The 16,886-nt window shown below is 51.3% G+C and overlaps 1 protein-coding gene across 2 annotated transcripts in view; it reads left to right on the forward strand.

Moving 5' to 3' along the window:
* FUBP3 (far upstream element binding protein 3) overlaps positions 1-2,114 on the forward strand; it is a 48,184-nt gene extending 46,070 nt beyond the window's left edge. For both annotated transcript variants that reach the window (XM_081150960.1, XM_081150961.1), the window contains exon 19: positions 817-2,114. In XM_081150960.1, the coding sequence (XP_081007086.1) occupies positions 817-825 (9 nt within the window). In that variant the 3' untranslated portion in view covers positions 826-2,114. The remainder of the gene's footprint in view (positions 1-816) is intronic.
* The last annotated feature ends 14,772 nt before the right edge of the window (positions 2,115-16,886 follow it).

Below are 16,886 nucleotides of genomic sequence, written 5' to 3' on the forward strand. Positions count from 1 at the left end.
ATTGGTTGGGCAGCCCCTCCAAGAAAGTGCCCGATCTTCCCTCAAATCCAAGCTCCAGACTGCAGTGCTGAGTGGCACTTAGTTTCTCCCTCTGGGCCTCAGTTTCCCCAACTGTAAGTGAGAGTGCCAAGCTTAGATGACTGGGCGAGCTTCCCACTGTGGGTAGGGACTGTGGAGCTCACACCCCACTATTGCTCTTGAAGAGGGTGGTGTGGCCAGGCTGTCACCCTCACCCTCAGTCAGCAGTGAGAGGCAGGAGCAGGGCCAGCCCATACCCTCAGAAGGCTGGGCAAGGCAGAGCGCCAGATCTTCATCCTGCACAGAAACCTGGAGGGCTCTGTCCAGGCAGAGGCCAAAAACGGATTTCTTATTAGCGTAAGGAAGAAGGCCAAATGCTCCCACAGGGCGTATTTTAGGTGACCTGGGGCAGGTCGGATCCCCAGGGACAGCATGTCCAATACCCGAAGCCCTGGACCAAAGCTCATTGGCCACCTCACTGCCAAGTTGGCCTTTTGTGCCTGGGCACAGTAGAAATAGGTGTCCAGGCTGGTGGGTGACCGAGAAGTATCGAGAGCTCACTCACCTCTCTCCTTCCCAGTATCCCCTCCTGAAAGTGGTGCCTAGGACCTGTTCAGGAGAGGTTTTTTTCCTGGCCAGAGCCCCTCATGGGGAGGCCGGGGGATGTGCTGAGACACTGGCTGGCTTGTGTGTGCTGGCGCCTGCCGCAGAGCCAGAAGGGAAAGGGTGACCTGTCGTCTCCCACCGAGCCCTTGAGAGTTTGCTGCCACACGCTGACTTCTCCCCTTCCTTCCACAGGAGCAGTAGGACGGCGACCTGTCCACCCCAAAATCATTGTGAGCAAAAACCTGTTTGTAACAGAGGTTTTTAGATTTGCAAACCTTTTGATGAAGAACCTTTGTGTTGTTCTGTGAAACACTATATTTAGATTAACAGAATTTTTCTAAAAATCGGGAAATTAGTTACTAAAAATTGCTGATAATTTTTTTTTTTGTTATTTCAAATGTGGAAGCTCTGGGATTCTTTTTGGAGCAATATCTGCAAATTCGGGCACCAGAATGTGCCTCATAGCAGTGACATTTCAACTGGTGTGTTTTTGTTTTGTTTTGTTTTTTGCGTGTCTTTTTATTTACAGTTGTTTCTGTTGCAACAGAAAGTGGCTTGGAAGTCTTAGGTGGTATGTAACAAATTATTTTTAAAATTTTTTAAACAGTATTTAAATGTTCTTAAATGTGTCAATTCATTAAATGTTTTACTTCTAATTTCTTGTATCTTGGCTGTCTGGTTTTATTGCATTTTTTTAAAAAACTGAACTATTATGTATTGTAATTAATTATGTGAATTCTGAATTGAGACAGAGAATTGTATTGCTGTCCCGTCGGGGATCGGGAGGGGCATTTTGTAGGATTTGTATAATTTCTAGAGTTCTAAAGGGTAATATAAAATTGTGTTCATGTGTCTCGTATACGTTTTTTTCATGTCTCATTACCAGTTGCAATTGTGTATCTAAGACCTCCAAGCTTGTTTTAAAAACAAAACAAAAAACCTTTCTCTATCCTCTCAGAAATATAAATACTGTTATTTTTAATATTAAAAAGAAATTCGATATAACTTTTAACACTGTGGAACATTAAAAGGCATAAAAATGTAGTAACTATTTTTAATTCCGAGGTGTTCTTTGCTTTTTTCTTTTAAATATTTTTAATATTTGTCAAATTAACTAGATGAATAAATAAATCTAGTATTAACCACAATATGAATTAAATAATTTTGATTTAATGAAAGGGATGCTATGATTTTCAGTGTTTACTGTAGCGTTTCTTGTACAGATAACATGTATTTTTAAAGGAAAGAAAAACGGAATTAAAGCTATTTTTTCTTGCATTTTTAATTGACCTGGGGGACATTCCGTTTGAAATGTACTGAAGTTACAGTTTCTGGTTTTTTCTCCTTATAATGCTTGAAATGTCTAACTATTAAAAAAGGCAATTGGAGAATGTTATGCATGTTGTTTTAAAAAAAATTTTTATTTGACTGACAATTCATTTTACACTCTATATAATAAAACTTCCACAAGACACCTTGTGGGTGAAATATTTTGAGTCTGCTTCCATTCACTTTTCCCTCCCTCCGCCCCCTGCCCACTGCCCCTGCCCCCGAAATCCAAAGCGAGGGTTCTCTGCAGGTCACCTTGCTCTGTGTCAGCCCAACTTGGTGCACAGCCCAGGTTTCTAGCCCCTTCGTTAAGCTAATTTTATTATAATGGTTTCGTATAATTTGACAGTTTGACTTGAGAGATCAGCTGTGGTCAGCCCCTCCCTTTCTTACCTGTCACATCTAAGCATCTCTTGACGCGGGTGTGACTCGAAGTCAATAGCCGCTTCCTGGGGCAGAGGCGCCATCATCTAAGTGGAGCTGGAAGATTCATGGAAGGAGCCGTGAAAGAAGCTGCGATCAGGTCAGCGCTTTCCCGTAACTGAGTCAGCACGGCTCCCCTCACCCCTCCACAGCCTGCGCTTCCCGCCGCCTGAGAAATTAGGGCTGCTGGGCTCGGGCAGCGCACATGCTAAACCGAGCAGCTCCCACTCAGGGATGACACAGCTGTATTTAAAAAATAAAACGAAAAGAAATTAGGACTGGACTGGTCTTGGCCTGGTGCGCAGGCTGCCGCCTTCCAGGACGGCTTGGTACGAGCTTCTCTGGCTGCGGCTGCCTGTGGCCCGCTCCCTCCCCGCCCCGCCGCCTGTGGCTGTGTCCTGGGTGGCATTTGCTCCCGACCCTTGCCTGCTGTGGGGCACTGGGTTTCCGGGAGAGCTGGAAAGTGCCAGCAAAGATGCTCATATTGTTTTGTTGATTTCAATAAGGAAACAGAAAGGGGGGTGTCCTTACCCAGGGGTTTAAATTCTGAAGGGCCCTGTGGTGTCAGGACATGTTACAACAGTGGGCCCTGGACCAGGGTGTCAAGGAGTAAAGATGAGCCTCCAGCTCCTTTTCCCTCCTCCCTCCCTCCCTGGTCGTGGAAGCGATTGGCCTTGGACCCAGCTCCCCACTTGCATGTCAGCCACGCCCTGCCTCTGCTGCTGGCCCCCTGCGCAGCACCCCTTCCTTTAGAAGCGTTTGCTGGCTTCTCGGGGCTCCTGCTGCTCGTGCTTGTGTGTTTCCAGGCCTGGTCCTTTACCCCAAGCTGGGGGGGCGAGCATCTGTAGCTCCTTTAGGCCAAAAAGGGGTGTGGAGCAACCCATCTGCAGCCTGTCTGAGGCCCGTGAGAGCCGGAAGACAAGGAGATAGGGCATCTTTAACTACACCTCTAGAGAATCGAGTTGGACGTTGAGAAATTGAATAGTAAAAGCCACTTGAAGAGGGAGGGGTGAGCAAGAGGAGGGCATAAACGCTGATGATGGGGATGGGAATTGGGGAGGGCATTACAGACAAGACTTCCTTCTAATTCATCTTCCAAGCTCTGTGCCAAAACAGCATTTGGCATGGTTCACAGGGAGCGACTGTGTGATAATGAACCCTAAGGTGTCCCTTAATTGAAGACTGAGCATTGCGGTTTGTGCCAAGAGTCATAAATGGTGCAGGCTTGTGGGAGGGTGCATTTTCTTAAATGTATCGGTAAGTACAGATTAGCACTTGTCCCCAGTGAAATGCCCATACTATAAATTATGGAAATCTCTCTCTGATGCAACCTTTTATTGAGGGGGGAGGGGGGTGTAATACAGCAGGAGGCAGGGGGGAAAGTTTGCAAGCCTATGAAATTTGGCCTCTCATTAACATGGCGCCCACGGAGGACGGATTTCATCAGCAGTCTGCTGTCCTGGAAGCTAAAGTGCTTGAAATGTACCAAGTTCAGCGATTGTGTTCCATTAGGGAAGCTGCATGGTCATCACTGAAAGGACAGTCTGTGTGTTCGGGGCGGCAGCGGCGGGGCGGGTGCCCAGCCTGTCTTTGGAGTTCTTGCCCCACCTCCCACTCTGCGCCACACATGCTCACTTGGTCTCTGCCAGCTGCCCAAGTTCACTATTCAAGGACCCAGCTGGGCTGTTTCCAACCCACCCAAGAGTTTGGGCTGGGGGTGGGGAATTCTCCAGCCAGCGTGCCTCCGTCAGTACCCATGACCCACCCTGAGGTAGGAGGCACTGTCTTTGCAGTGTCCCCCTCAAGTGGTGACTGTCCATGATGTCCTACAGCCCCCACAGTAGGGTTGGCTGGGGCACAGATGGCACATTGCAGGGCCTGGTCCACGAGGGTGTTGGGACACCACAGACTCAGCTTCTAGCTGGCTTCAACGAGTGGTGCAGATTCCCGAGCCCCACTTCTGGTCTGCTAGGGCCCAGCTGGGGTTTTTTAAGATGGGCTAATGCAAATGGTCCTGACAGACTCTCAGAGATTAATGGCCAGAAAGTGGCCTGACACTCAATTCCGCAGGGGGTGCGGGCCCTGGGTCTGTGTCTTGTGTGGGGTGGAAAGGGAAGTGAAAATGAGCCGTGAAGACAATGGGAATCCTCGCTGGCCATAGTCCTCAGGGCCTCTTAGGAGCATCTAGGGAGTTCTGGCCCTTTGCAGGCATCTCCTTTGGGGGGGTCTCCACACCTTGGGGGGTAGACGGGACTGGTCTTACCATCTTACAAACGAGGGTTCAGGGTCAGGGGCTAAGTGTGTAGGAGCCAGTTCTGTGCCAAGTTCTATGTAGCACTTCGTCCAGGGGCTTCCGTCAAGAGCATAACAGCTGCCCACAAGGAGCTCGTGGTCAAGCATGGGACCCTGCAGTCACCACCAAGTGAAGTAGTTGACAGGACGGAGAAATGGCCCTAAAATTTAGTGTCATGCACCAACCACGGGCCAGGCCCTGTAAGTGTGTTGCGGTCAATCATGTTTTTTATGGAGAAACTATTTATACAATGGAATATTATAGCACAGGGAAAATAAATGGACTACCATTGCATGCTACAATGTGGATGAGTCACACAAAGTGTGGAGCTGAAGAAGCCAGAGTACATACTGTATGACTCCATTTTTATAAGGGACAGTGACAGAGGACAGGAGAGCAGTTACCTTGGACACACGTGCAGTGGTTGGGAAAGAGCAGGAGGGAGGCTTCTGGGCACTAGTAAGATACTGCAGCTTGGTCTGAGGGGAGTTACACGATTGATTTGAGAAAATTCACTGGTCTATACTTGTAGGATGTGTGCACTTTTCCATATATGTGTTATGAATATACTTCAATGTAAAGTTTAGTTTTAAAAATTGAGGATCTAGTCTGGTCAGTGTGGCTCAGTGGTTGGGTGTGGATCCATGAACCAAGAGGTCACTGGTTTGATTCCCAGTCGGGCACATGCCCGGGGTTCAGGCTTGATCCCCAGTAGGGGCACGCGCAGGTGGCAGCCGATTAACGATGTTTCTCCCTCGTTGATGTTGTTCCTTTTTAAAAAAAAAAAAAAGTCTTTGTTGATTTCAGAAACAGGAAGAGAGATAGAAACATAGATGATGAGGGTCATTGATCCGCTGCCTCCCGCATGCCCCTCCCCACTGGGGATGGAGCCCACACGGGCATGTGCCCCGACCAGGAATTGAGCTGCGATCTCCTTCCTGTGATCTCCTGGGTTGTAGGTTGATGCGCAACCGCTGAGCAGCGCCGGTAGGGCTTTCATTGATGTTTCGCTCTCTCTATCCCTCTCCCTTCCTCCCTCTGAAAATTAATAAAAACATTTAAAAAAAATTTTAATTGATGATCTATATAGTTTTCTCTTAAAAATGTGATCCATGGGTCTGACACTCAATCATGCGAGGTGCTTGTTAAAAGATGCAGGTTCCTAGACTCCACCCTGAACCTACTGAACCCAGCTGCCTGGGAGAGGGGCACAGGACTCTACATTTAAGCAAGCTCCCTGGGTAATTCTTATGTAGGCCGAGGTTTGAAAGCCATGCTTGTGAAAAATATTTAACAGCAGGAAGACAGCAGTTAAGAGTGGACTCTGGAGTCAAAATGCCTGGGTTCAAATCCAGCCTCTGCCATTTAATAGGGTCCCTGCAACCCGCACGGGTGCGGGGGGGCCGAGGCCGCGCGGGAGCAGCTCAGCCGCTGGACGGCCGAGGGGAGCAGACGCCTCTCAAGGGCGGCTCGTTCCTCGGGACCGTGGGAACCCCCAGGCTCCCCGGGAATCCCCCACATTGGAACCGGCCCACGCGCAGCTTCTGGAAGCAAACACGCCTCCGGGTACGTGAGGTCAGCACTGGCACCGAGGGCGACGAAGCCGACCCGGGCACCAGCGTCGCTGAGCAAGAGCCAACTCGGCTCGCATCTGCTTAGGCAACCCTGCCTCGTGTTTCCTTTTTCCGGCCTCTTCTCCTCTCCTTCTCCGGCTCCTCTCCTCGGAGGATGAACGAGCCCCCCACCCCTACCCCCACCCCCACCCCCACCCCGGGTGTTCGCGGCGCTCAAATCGCACCTGGTCCTGTCGGGCTCCAACGTGAGGACCGCAGCCGGCCAGGAACGTCCAGCCTCTTCCTTAGTTCCTCCGGTTTTCAGGCGCAAACCTGGGGCTCGGCCGAGGCCTAAGGCCCCCTCGCCACACCCAGGCCTGCACAAGCGCCTCCCGGGGCCCCTGACAACACACTCCCCCGCGTTACAGAGCTGAAGCATCCGCTTGCAGATGTCCAATGGACGGCAGGTGAGGACGCGACACAACACAAAGGCCGGAGGGCTCCTCAACAGCGCCGCAAACGGGGGTGAGCGCGGCGCCCCGCTGGGGACCCGGCATCTAGCCGAGCGGAACTCCGGCTTCCGGTGTGATGTACTGGGGGGGGGCACTTCCGCCCAAATCTGTCTCCTTAGAGGGCCCTGAGCGCAACTCATCTCCTTAGGCGCCCAAAGGCCTGCCACATGCACGTGAAGCCTGTCCATGGCTCACACCCATTTTATTTCGCCGTTTTCATCCGCGGGGAAGCACCGGCAGGGAGGGCAGCCGCGTGCCTCCAGCTGTTTCCGCCACGTGGGCCACCGGAACCGGAAATGCGCCTGCCCCAGTCACGTGCTCGGCCGCCATATTGGCTCTGGAGGCGGCTGGGACCGTGGGTCGGGGGGAAGGTGTGTGGCGCGGGCGCTGCTTCTCTGGGCTGAGTTGGTGTCCTGGGGGAAGGGCCCACGGTCGTGAGGGCAGGTGGGGGAGACGGCGGCGTCCACGAGGGAAGGCGGCGCCCAGGCCCCGAGCAGGGTGGCGGGGCTGCGAGCGTGGGGAGAGAGGGTGGAGAGGGGGTGTCTCCTGAGGGGACGGCCTCACGGGGCCCCAGGGGATCCTTAGCTCCCATATTGGCCAGCCCGCCCACTCACTGAAACATACGTGTAGCGCTAAGATCAGTACTGGCGACACTTCTGTGGGCATTCAAGGCAAGACGTTGAGTTGCCCGAGGCTCCTGTTCCTCCCTGAGGCTCCTGTTCCTCCCTGAGGCCCATGTCCCCCCCCCAGGCGCGTGTCCCCACCTGAGGCCCGTGTTCCTCCCTGCGGTGCATGTTTCCCCCCAGGTGCGTGTTCGCACCCAAGGTGCGTGTCCTCGCTCATGTTCCCACCCGAGGCCCATGCCCCCCCCCAATCGAGACAACTCTGCCTTCTTTTTTCAGCTCTCACACGGGAAGCCAGTGTCCTCGCAGAGCCACGCTTTCTGTTGGTACTTTTGCTGTTTACACAGCGCCCCACACACAGTGCCCCCCGGGGTCCCTAAGTGCCAGGACGCTGAGATGGGCCTTGCAGGGAAAATACAGTGTCAGGTAAGCTTTGTTTGGACACGAGCTGTCAAGCCCGTTGGCCGTGAGTTCAATGTTAGTGAATTGACAACATCCATTAAATAAGTTGTCTTTAAGTAGAAGCACAGGGGAAGCCAGGTTATGTACTGATAGAAGTCCAGATACCTTCTATTCATGGGGGTGCTCTCAGCTGCAACTCTGTTTAAGAAAAGGTTGACAATAAAGCTTGGGTGGTGACAGAACTGGGGTAATGATTTTGTTTCTCGGATTGATGTCATCCCCCTAGGTCACCTGAGCGTATAGGTGGACAGGTCCTTTCCCATCCCGGACTTTTCTTGAGTCAAGGGGGGATAACAGTCACCTGGGGAGTCCAGAGCCTGCCTGTTTTTTCCCTACTTGGGCGGCTGGCTTCCTCTGTGACAGGTCACATCTCTTCATGTCAGCTTCCCCTCCTTGAGAATTGGACCACAGCAGTGGTTTCCAAATTGTGTTACGCTGGGGTCAAGGGTTCCACAGTTGTTGGATTCAAATTCCAATAAAATACGGTAAATGTTTTTAAACATTTTAATTATAATTTTTTTTTTAATCCTCACCCAAAGTTATTTTTTCCATTGATTTTTAGCGAGAAAGAGACAAAGGGAGAGAGGAAGGGGGGGAGAAAGAGAGAAACATCGATGTCGATTGGTTACCTCCTACATGTGTCCTGGTGGGGACTGGGGATCACACCTGTAACCCAGGTATGTGCCCTTAACCAGGAGTCAGACCCTCAACCCTTTGGTGAGCAGGCCTGTGCTCTAACCACTGAGCAACACAGGCCATGGGTAATTATAATTTTCAATCTGCTTGTCTTTGTGCGAATACAACACTATCTTAATTACTGTACCTTTGCAGTAAGTCTTTCAGCTTTTTTGTTCTTCAGGATTGCCTTGGCTTATCTCAGCCCTTTGCATTTCCATCTAAATTTTAGAATCAGTTTATCAATTCCCTACACCCGACAAAAATGTTTTTAATCTGAGGTTTTTATTAGGATTACGTGGAATCTATTGATCAATCTGGGAATAATCGACGACCCGCCAATATTGAGTCTTCTAATCCATGAATGTGGTATATCCTTTCTTTAGTTTTTTTATTTCTCTCTATAATTTTAGTAGTTTTTAATACAGAGATTGCACAGCTTTCCATTTATTCATGGGTTATTGCTGTCTTGCTGTTAATTGAAAATGGCATATTTAAATTTTTCTTTTTCTTTTTTCGTTGTTGCTGGTTGTAGAAACATAATTTATTTTTATATAGTAACCAGATTCTACTGATCTTACTTAAATTCCTTTTTAGCTGTAATAGCTTATAGAGTCATATGGATTTCCTATATTAAGAATCATATCAGTCATGAATAATGATGATGCCATTTTTTCTTCCTAATCCTTATGCCCTTTGTTTCTTTGTCTTGCACTGGCCAAGACCACCAGTACACTGTTGACTGAAAGTAGTGAGAGTGGGAATCTGGTCTAATCTATCATCTCAGAGGGAACACTTTCAATAATTCACCATTAAGTATGTTTCTTGTACATACCTTTTATCAGATAAGAGAGTTTCTTTCTGTTTCTAGTTTGCCACAAGTTTTATCATGAATGGGTGTAGAAGTTTTCAAATACTTTTTCTGCATCTACAGAGATCATTGCACGAATTACCCCCTTTTTTTATTTTAATATAGTGATTACAGTGATTGATTTTCAAATATTAAACCAGCCTTGCATTCCTAGAATAAACTCACTTGGTTGTAATGTATTACCTATCTTTTTTATATATCATTGGATTGATTTGCTATTTTTGTTTAGAATTTTTGCATGTATATTCATGAGAATAGTTGGTCTGTAATCTATACCATAATATAACCCATTGAAGACTTGCAACATGTCGACTTGTGTTACTGGCTTCACTCGTCACTGTTCATATATAACATCAGTGTTCACATTCCTGATAAGGAATGTTCTAACTCTTGACTGGTATTTGAATTCAGGCCTGCTTGCAGGCATCTGCTCCAGTCAAATTGTACCAAAAAGTTCATTACTCTGTTCATTACTGAATTTCCTGCTTAGTTAGATGCCATTGTGCAGTTAACACCCACAATAATATGGCTGGAGCATCAGCTGTGGCCAAGGCACTGTGCTCCATGCTGGGGAGGATGGGGCAAAGCCACTTCTTGGCTCATAGAGCTTGCCTTCCAAAAGAAGGGCTTGCTTATGCTTGAGAGTGGTTACTTAATTCAACTTTGAAATGAAAAGCTCCTTCTACCTGTTTGCTTTGAATCTTTGGAATTATTTTTTTCTTTTAAAGTATATAACAAGATAAGCAGTTCAAATACTGTGGTCATTTACAGCTGCTGAATTGGGATCATACCCATACTGTGCAACTGATTTAGAAATAACTTGGATACTGAGGCTCATGTGAAACTGTCACTCCCAAAGCCCTTGTTTTGAATCTATCATCAGCCTCACTGCTGCCACTGATTGGCTATCTAGCAAGTAGACACTATCAATGTGAACTTATAAATCTGTTGCTATTTACTTTTCAGTGTATTTTTATTGATTTCAGAGAGAGGAAGGGAGAGAGAGAGAAAGAAACATCAATGATGAGAGTCACTGATGGGCTGCCTCCTGCATGCCCCCCATTGGGAATTGAGCCTGCAACCCAGGCATGTGCCCTGACCGGGAATCGAACTGCAAGGTCCTGTATCATAGATCTATGCTCAACCACTGAGCCATGCCGGCTGGGCTCTGTTGCTATTTAAATGCCACCTGTATCTGTTTTCTTTTATTTTCTGCAGTTTGAATATAGTATGCGTAGATGTGGTACTTTGTGTGTGTTTGTTTTTTATTGTTGTTTGTCTTGTTCTGGGGGCTTTTAAAAATTAGTATTATTTATCCTGCTTGGTGTTCTCTGAGATTCCTGGATCTGTGTTTGCTGCCTGTCATTAATTTTTGAAAGTTCTTGGCCATTAGTACTTCAAATAGTTCTTCTGCCCTGTCTCTGTTTCTTCTCCTTCTGGGATTCCAATTACATGTGTGTCACATGTTTGACACTGTCCCACAGTTATGGGTTACCCTGTTGTTTCTTTCATCCTTTTTTCTCCTTGCACTTCGGTTTGGGGCATTTCCATTGACACATCCTCAGGCTCATTGATTCTTTCCTCAGCTATGTCCGGTCTATTGATCAGCCCATCAAAGGCATTCTTCATTTCCATTACAGTTTTTGATTTCTAGCATTTCCCTGGATTCTTTCTTAGTGTTTCCACCTCTCTGCTTACATTACCCATGTTCTTGCATGCTTCCCACTTTTTCAATTAGAGCCCTTAACATATTAATCATGGTTACTTTAAAGTCCCTGTCTGAAAATTCCAGCATTGATGTCATATCTGAGTCTATTTCTGATCACTGCTTTGTTGCTTCAGAATTTTTTTTTTGTCTTTTATCATACCTTGTAATTTTGGTTGAAATGGGAATGTGTTGTATCAGGAACTGTGCTAAATGATTTGCCTAGAAGTTAGGCTGTGTGTAATTCTCACTGAAGCTTTAAGTGCCAGAGACTTCAAAGTCTCTTTGGGTGGGTCTCCGCTCTTGACTTTGGGCTCCCCTGAGCACTTCTCAGACCGAGTCTGAGTCCTGCAGCTCCCAGCTGTGATCTAGTGTTAGCATACTGGAGCCCTGCTGCTGTGGTGGTAAGGTACGGCAGATGGACAGCATGGTGGGCCAGTGGATCTTACCCCACACATGAAAGCTGTGGGGATAGGAGGACCTTCCAGCCAGCTGGAGAACCAGGATGGGAGGCTTCCCTCCTTGAAATCCCACAGAGAATTCTGTGACTCCAGCTGACATTCTGCAGTACAGCCTGGGTGTGGTGGACATGCCTGGCTTACTCAGGAAATAGTGTCTTGAAGATAGAGACCAGATGGGCCCTCCTTGGCTTCTCCTCAGTGCTCAGACAAGGCTGGCACACCACAAGCTCTCAGAAGATGCCACCTGAACAGATTCACCTTCACCTGATGTTCCCTGGGACCAGAAGCATCCAGGGCTGGGCTGGAGGTTTCAGGGCACTACTTACCTTTGCTCCATGCCCCCAAGCTCCAGGTCTAGCCTGGCACACTGTGGGTTTGCATTCAGCATTTGCGTAATTAAAATAAACATGTGATGATCTGAGAGCCTGGGGTGTCCCAAAAGCTCCAGAATAAATGCAACTTGTTGCTTGTTGGACATTTGGAGCAGCAAAAATTTCCCCTTCATTGTAACTACAGCTAATTTAAGTGGTCTGTCCATGAGCTTGTCTTCCCTGATTGTCCAAAGTTTGCTTCTGGACAGAGGAGGGGAGAAGTAGGCATAGGTAAAGGTAGGAGGAGGTAAATGAGTCTAAAATTAAAAGTCTTTATTGAGCCCAGTTTAACACACATTATCTGACACATCTACAGAATTGGGCTTGTGTAGGGGCACATGGATATGACAATACAGTGTCTGAGGGTTTTCTTCTCTGGCTGTAGAGAGTCAGGGAAGGGGTGAAGAGGAAGTGCACAGGTGTAGAGGGCTTTCATTACTCTCACTGGGCCTCAGTTTCCTCTGTTATAAAATAGGGTGGATGTTGGAACATATCTTGCAGACTTGCTATGAATTGTCAGTAGTCTACATATGCATGTGCATGACCCAGTGCTTGGCATGGGAGCAAAAAGGGGCTCTCAGCAGGAGCCATCACCACTGAATCCTTGGTGCTATTGGCGGTTTTGGAACTAGGACTGCAATGATGATAAAGGTGCCAGAGGGTTTGCAGTGTGGATGGCATATAGGCTGGAGGCAGGGAGGCCCAGGCAGTCTGAGGCCCTGGCTGAGGCAAATGGGAGGGAAAGAAAGGCCTTGAGTGGGCCCAGCCTCCTGCATTGGGGCCTTCTGGCTCTTACTTTCAGGTCTGAGGACATGTTGTCCCACTTACTTGTGTCGACTCAGGTGGGGGCATTTGTAGCTGGGCCTCAGCATCTCTTTCTGCACCTTTACTGGGCCCCAGGGTTTGGAGGATCTGGGCTCCCCTAGCCTACTAGCTCTGCCAGGTTGATAGCAACAGGAGGTCCCCAGATGCCACTTAGCTGGGACACAGGCTTCCTTGTGGCACCCAGAGAAGGTAGGCAAGTCCAGAGGCCTCGCTGTCCTTCACAGCCTGTTCGTGCCCTCATGCCTCTATCCGTCCCATTGTTCGTTCGCTGGCTGAGCACCCACTGTGTGCCAGGCCCCAGTGCTGGCCTTGGAGACAAGGAAAATTAGCGCAAGGTCCCTGCCCTTGAGAAGCTCCCGGACCAATCACCATGCTGCTGAGATGGGTCAGAAGGGACCACAGATTTCATTTCTGCACACCTTATGCCTAATTTCTCCACAGCAAATGAAAGCTGCTTCCCTACCCATTGGAACAGCCTCTTGGAGTTGGCAGGCAGTGCACAGGCCCACCTGTCATAGGTCCATTAGCCTTAGCAACCCCAACCAGGGGCTGTCCTGGACAGTGGGTAAGGCCTTTTCCTGGAGTCAGGTTGCCTGGGTTTGAGTCTCAGCTATGCTCTTTGCTCACTGTGTTGTTACCGTGGAATGTCAATGAAACTTTCCCTTTCTCCTTCCTTCCTCGATTGTGATGATAGGGCCACAGCAGCCATTTTGTGAGCATGAGAACAGAGGGAACCTCAGGCCTCTCATCCTTGAGCTGCTGAGCCAATGGCCACAGACACATACCTACCTCTGTAGTCTTTTATGTGAGAAAATAAACCCCTTTTAAAGCAGCCCTTGAGGCCTGGTTCACTGTTGCTTGGGGCCAGGATTGCTCCTGAATGAGACACTTAACTTTTCTTCTTCTGAGAAATAGGAAAAATTATAGCAGCTACCTCAGTGTGTTGAGTGAGGAGAGATTGAGAAAATCCTTGTGAAGTACCTAAAAGTACTGGTATTTAGTGAATGCCTAGCAAATGTTAATTTTATTATTATTATTATTAGGGTTTTTTCCTTCCAATCACTCTTTTGTAAGACATGGACCACACTCTTTAGCATACTGGTCAACTTCCTCAGCATATGGTTTTCCTTTTCAGTATCCCTTTGTAGGCAGTATTTGGTACCCACCTTTGTTCATACTTTCATATTTCACAAATTTCCAAGCATGGCCATGTGTTAATTTTTAAATGAAATGACTTGCTGGTATTTTCATATATCGAGTATGTTCACTATCCAATGAGTTTTTCATGCATTATGTATTTTTCCCTCATGACAGCTCTCCCAGTGGAGGTTCTACAGTTATCCCTGTTTTGCAGATGAAGAAATTGAGGCTCAGAGAGGGGGACGTAGGTGCCTTGGCTTTCAGCAGTACCTACTGGAGCCAGGACTGGACTTACATCTTCAGGTCTCTTGGGCCTAGAGTGTCTCCTGATGGGCTCAGGAGACCTGTACATGTGGAGCTGAGTGTCTTTGGAGAGGGGGCAATAATAGGAATGACAGCCCCGGGTATCCCTTCAGTGTGAGCTTACTCACCGGGCATATCAGGCCTTGCAAGACAGGCAGAGTGATTGTTTCCACTTCACAGTGAAGTTGAAGCCACTTGGACAAGAGTCCTCAGAGGCTGGCCTAGGAGAGGCTGTTGCCACCTCTGGCCCCACGGGGATGCACCCCTGCACTTCTGGAGACTGGTCCGAGAGGGCAAGGACTGGGTCTGCCCTGGTCACCCTGGTGCCCCCAAGGCCTTGTACAGGGCCTGGAACACAGTAGGTACTCAATAAGGATCTGTTGAACAAAGGAGCAGCCAGAGCCTCCAGGATTCCCTGAGAAGCAGGTGATGGTGTAGGTGGCAGCAGGTCGTGGTGGGGAGCAGCAGAATTAGGGCATCACTCCCCGTGGCAGCCCCCTCTGCTCTGGGGAGGTGAGCAGGTGGAAGAATGCCAGGTAGGAGCTGGGAGGCAGGAAGTAGGAAAGTCCAGGCAGTGGGGATGGGGAGGGGGGAAGACCAGGCAGGCTGAGTGTGAGGTGGGAAGGGCCTCAGGAGGGAGAAGCGGGTGTGAGTGGTCGGAAAGCTTCCCTCGGGCTGCTCCTAGACTGGCAGGAGGGGGCGGGGAGGGGCGCGCCCCCCACTCCCCCCACTCCTTCCCTCTTCATCCTTCCTGCTTTCTCCGGCCCCCCACCTGTGTCTGAAGCACCCCCACTCCCTCTCCCTGCCTCTCGGCCAGCTCTCTCGGAATCCGTCTGATTTCTTCATCTCCCGGAGGCTTGTGTCTCCATCTCAGACGACGATTTTCATCTGGATCCTTCCATCGCGGCCTCTCTGCCTCAGTCTCCCTCTCTTTCCGCCCCCTCTGCCTCCAGAAGCGTGCGCCCGTCTCCCGGATGCCGAGCTTTCCAGCGTCTCTCCCCTCTGTCCCGCCGCATTGATCTGCCGCGACTTTGGCGCTGGCCTCGGAACCCGGGGCCCCGGGCGGGGGCTGGGGGGGGGTGGATTCCGGGAGGCGCCTGGGCTCCCACAGAGGCTCGCGTGCCAGTCCCCTGCGGGCCACGGAGCAGGCTCTGTGCCGAAAGCGTCCGACGTGGGCACCCCAGGGCGCGCCTTTGTCTCTGCGGGCCCGCAGGCCAATTAGCTTGAGGGAGGGCGCTGTCCCCACGCGCCGTGTTGCCGTGGCCTCTCCGCCCGCAGACCGCGGCCGCCCCGAGTCCTGTCCGTTGAAGCCCGTTGGCGGCCCCCGCCCGCCCCCACCCAGCGCCGCAGCCGTCGAGCCTTTGTGCGCGCCGGCTGTGGACGCCCTGGAGCCCAGAACCGGCCCGGGAGCGGGGAAGTGGGGACCCACGAGAGGAAGACATCCCCCTAGGCCAGGGCGGGAATGGGGGCCAGGAAGATGTGAGACCCTGGCAGCAAGAGAGAGAAATGGGAGTGGGGAGCCAGGAGGGTGTGAGGACGCCTGAGGGGGGCTGGAGTGCAATCGAGGAGGAGACGGTGCGCGCAGGGCAGGGGGGCGAGGAGGAGGAGATGCCGAGGTGTGGGCGCGACGGGGCGAGCGGGCGGAGTGGGGAAGCGGCGAGGGAAGGCTGGAGCCCCGCACGCGGCAGAGAGTGGGGGTGCCTGGCGGGAGCAGGGAGAGCCGGGGAAGGGGTGGAGAAGCCCCAGAAGCAGCCGGATCACAGGGCGCAGGGGCCCCGTTCCTGCCACAAGGTTGGGGCGCAGGGGGCCGGGGCGCATCCGCATCCACCGCCTTTTCCTCCTCGGGCTCATCCCGGCCGATCGATACCTGCGCGGAGCCGCCCCCGCCGCTAATATCTTTTTAATGAGTTCGCGGGGCTTAGAGCGAGCGCGATCTGCCCTCCAGGGTGGATTTTCCCCCAGCAGATGTTTGGTGAGGAGGAGGCTAGTGGGGGCCCCCGGGAGGGACACAAATCTCTCCCTCCGAGGGCAAGGGCAGAAGACTTTCTTCTAAAGTTCAAAAGAAAGACCGGCTTTCACTCGGCCCCCAAAAATGTATTTCCCAGCGGACAATGGGCTCCTTTCTGCGCCTCCGAGGGCCAGCGGGGCGGGAGGAGCGGGGACCGTGCGCCTGGGCCCCCCCGGCCGCCTCGCGCCCTCTCCACCGGGGAGCCGGGAGCCGGCCTTTCTCCCGAGCGCGGTCCGGCTGGGACACTGGCGGGAACGAAAGCGCCCTGCGGGGCCGGCCGCGGGCCCGGGGACCCCTCCCTCTGGGCGCCGGGCCTCCGGGCGCGGCCCCTGCCTGAAGGGCGGCACCGCTGCCTCGAGGGAGGTGGGACGCTGTCTGGATTTAGGCCGCGGCCCTCGTCTCGGAGCTCCGGCCCGCGCCGTGCAACAAGTAGGCGTCACTCGGCGCGGTGTCCGCGGGCCCCGAGTTCCTGTTACCCGGCCGAGGCCCGGCCCGCCCAGGCCGGTGCCGCCCTGCTCCCCGCCCCGTGTCCCCCAGTCCTAGGGTCCGTCGGCCTGCCTCAGCCTCCCTCTCCACTCCGTGGGCTCGGCGAGAGGGGGAGACGGGCCACGAGGATGACCTCCGAAGAGCCGCGGCCGATTGATTCGTTCTGCCGGAGAATGGGGGCCCGGGCGGCGGCAGGGCGGCGGCGATAAAGATGTTCTCTCC

This window comes from Miniopterus schreibersii (assembly GCF_964146895.1).
Source record: "Miniopterus schreibersii genome assembly, chromosome: 11".
Classification (NCBI taxonomy): domain Eukaryota; kingdom Metazoa; phylum Chordata; class Mammalia; order Chiroptera; family Miniopteridae; genus Miniopterus; species Miniopterus schreibersii.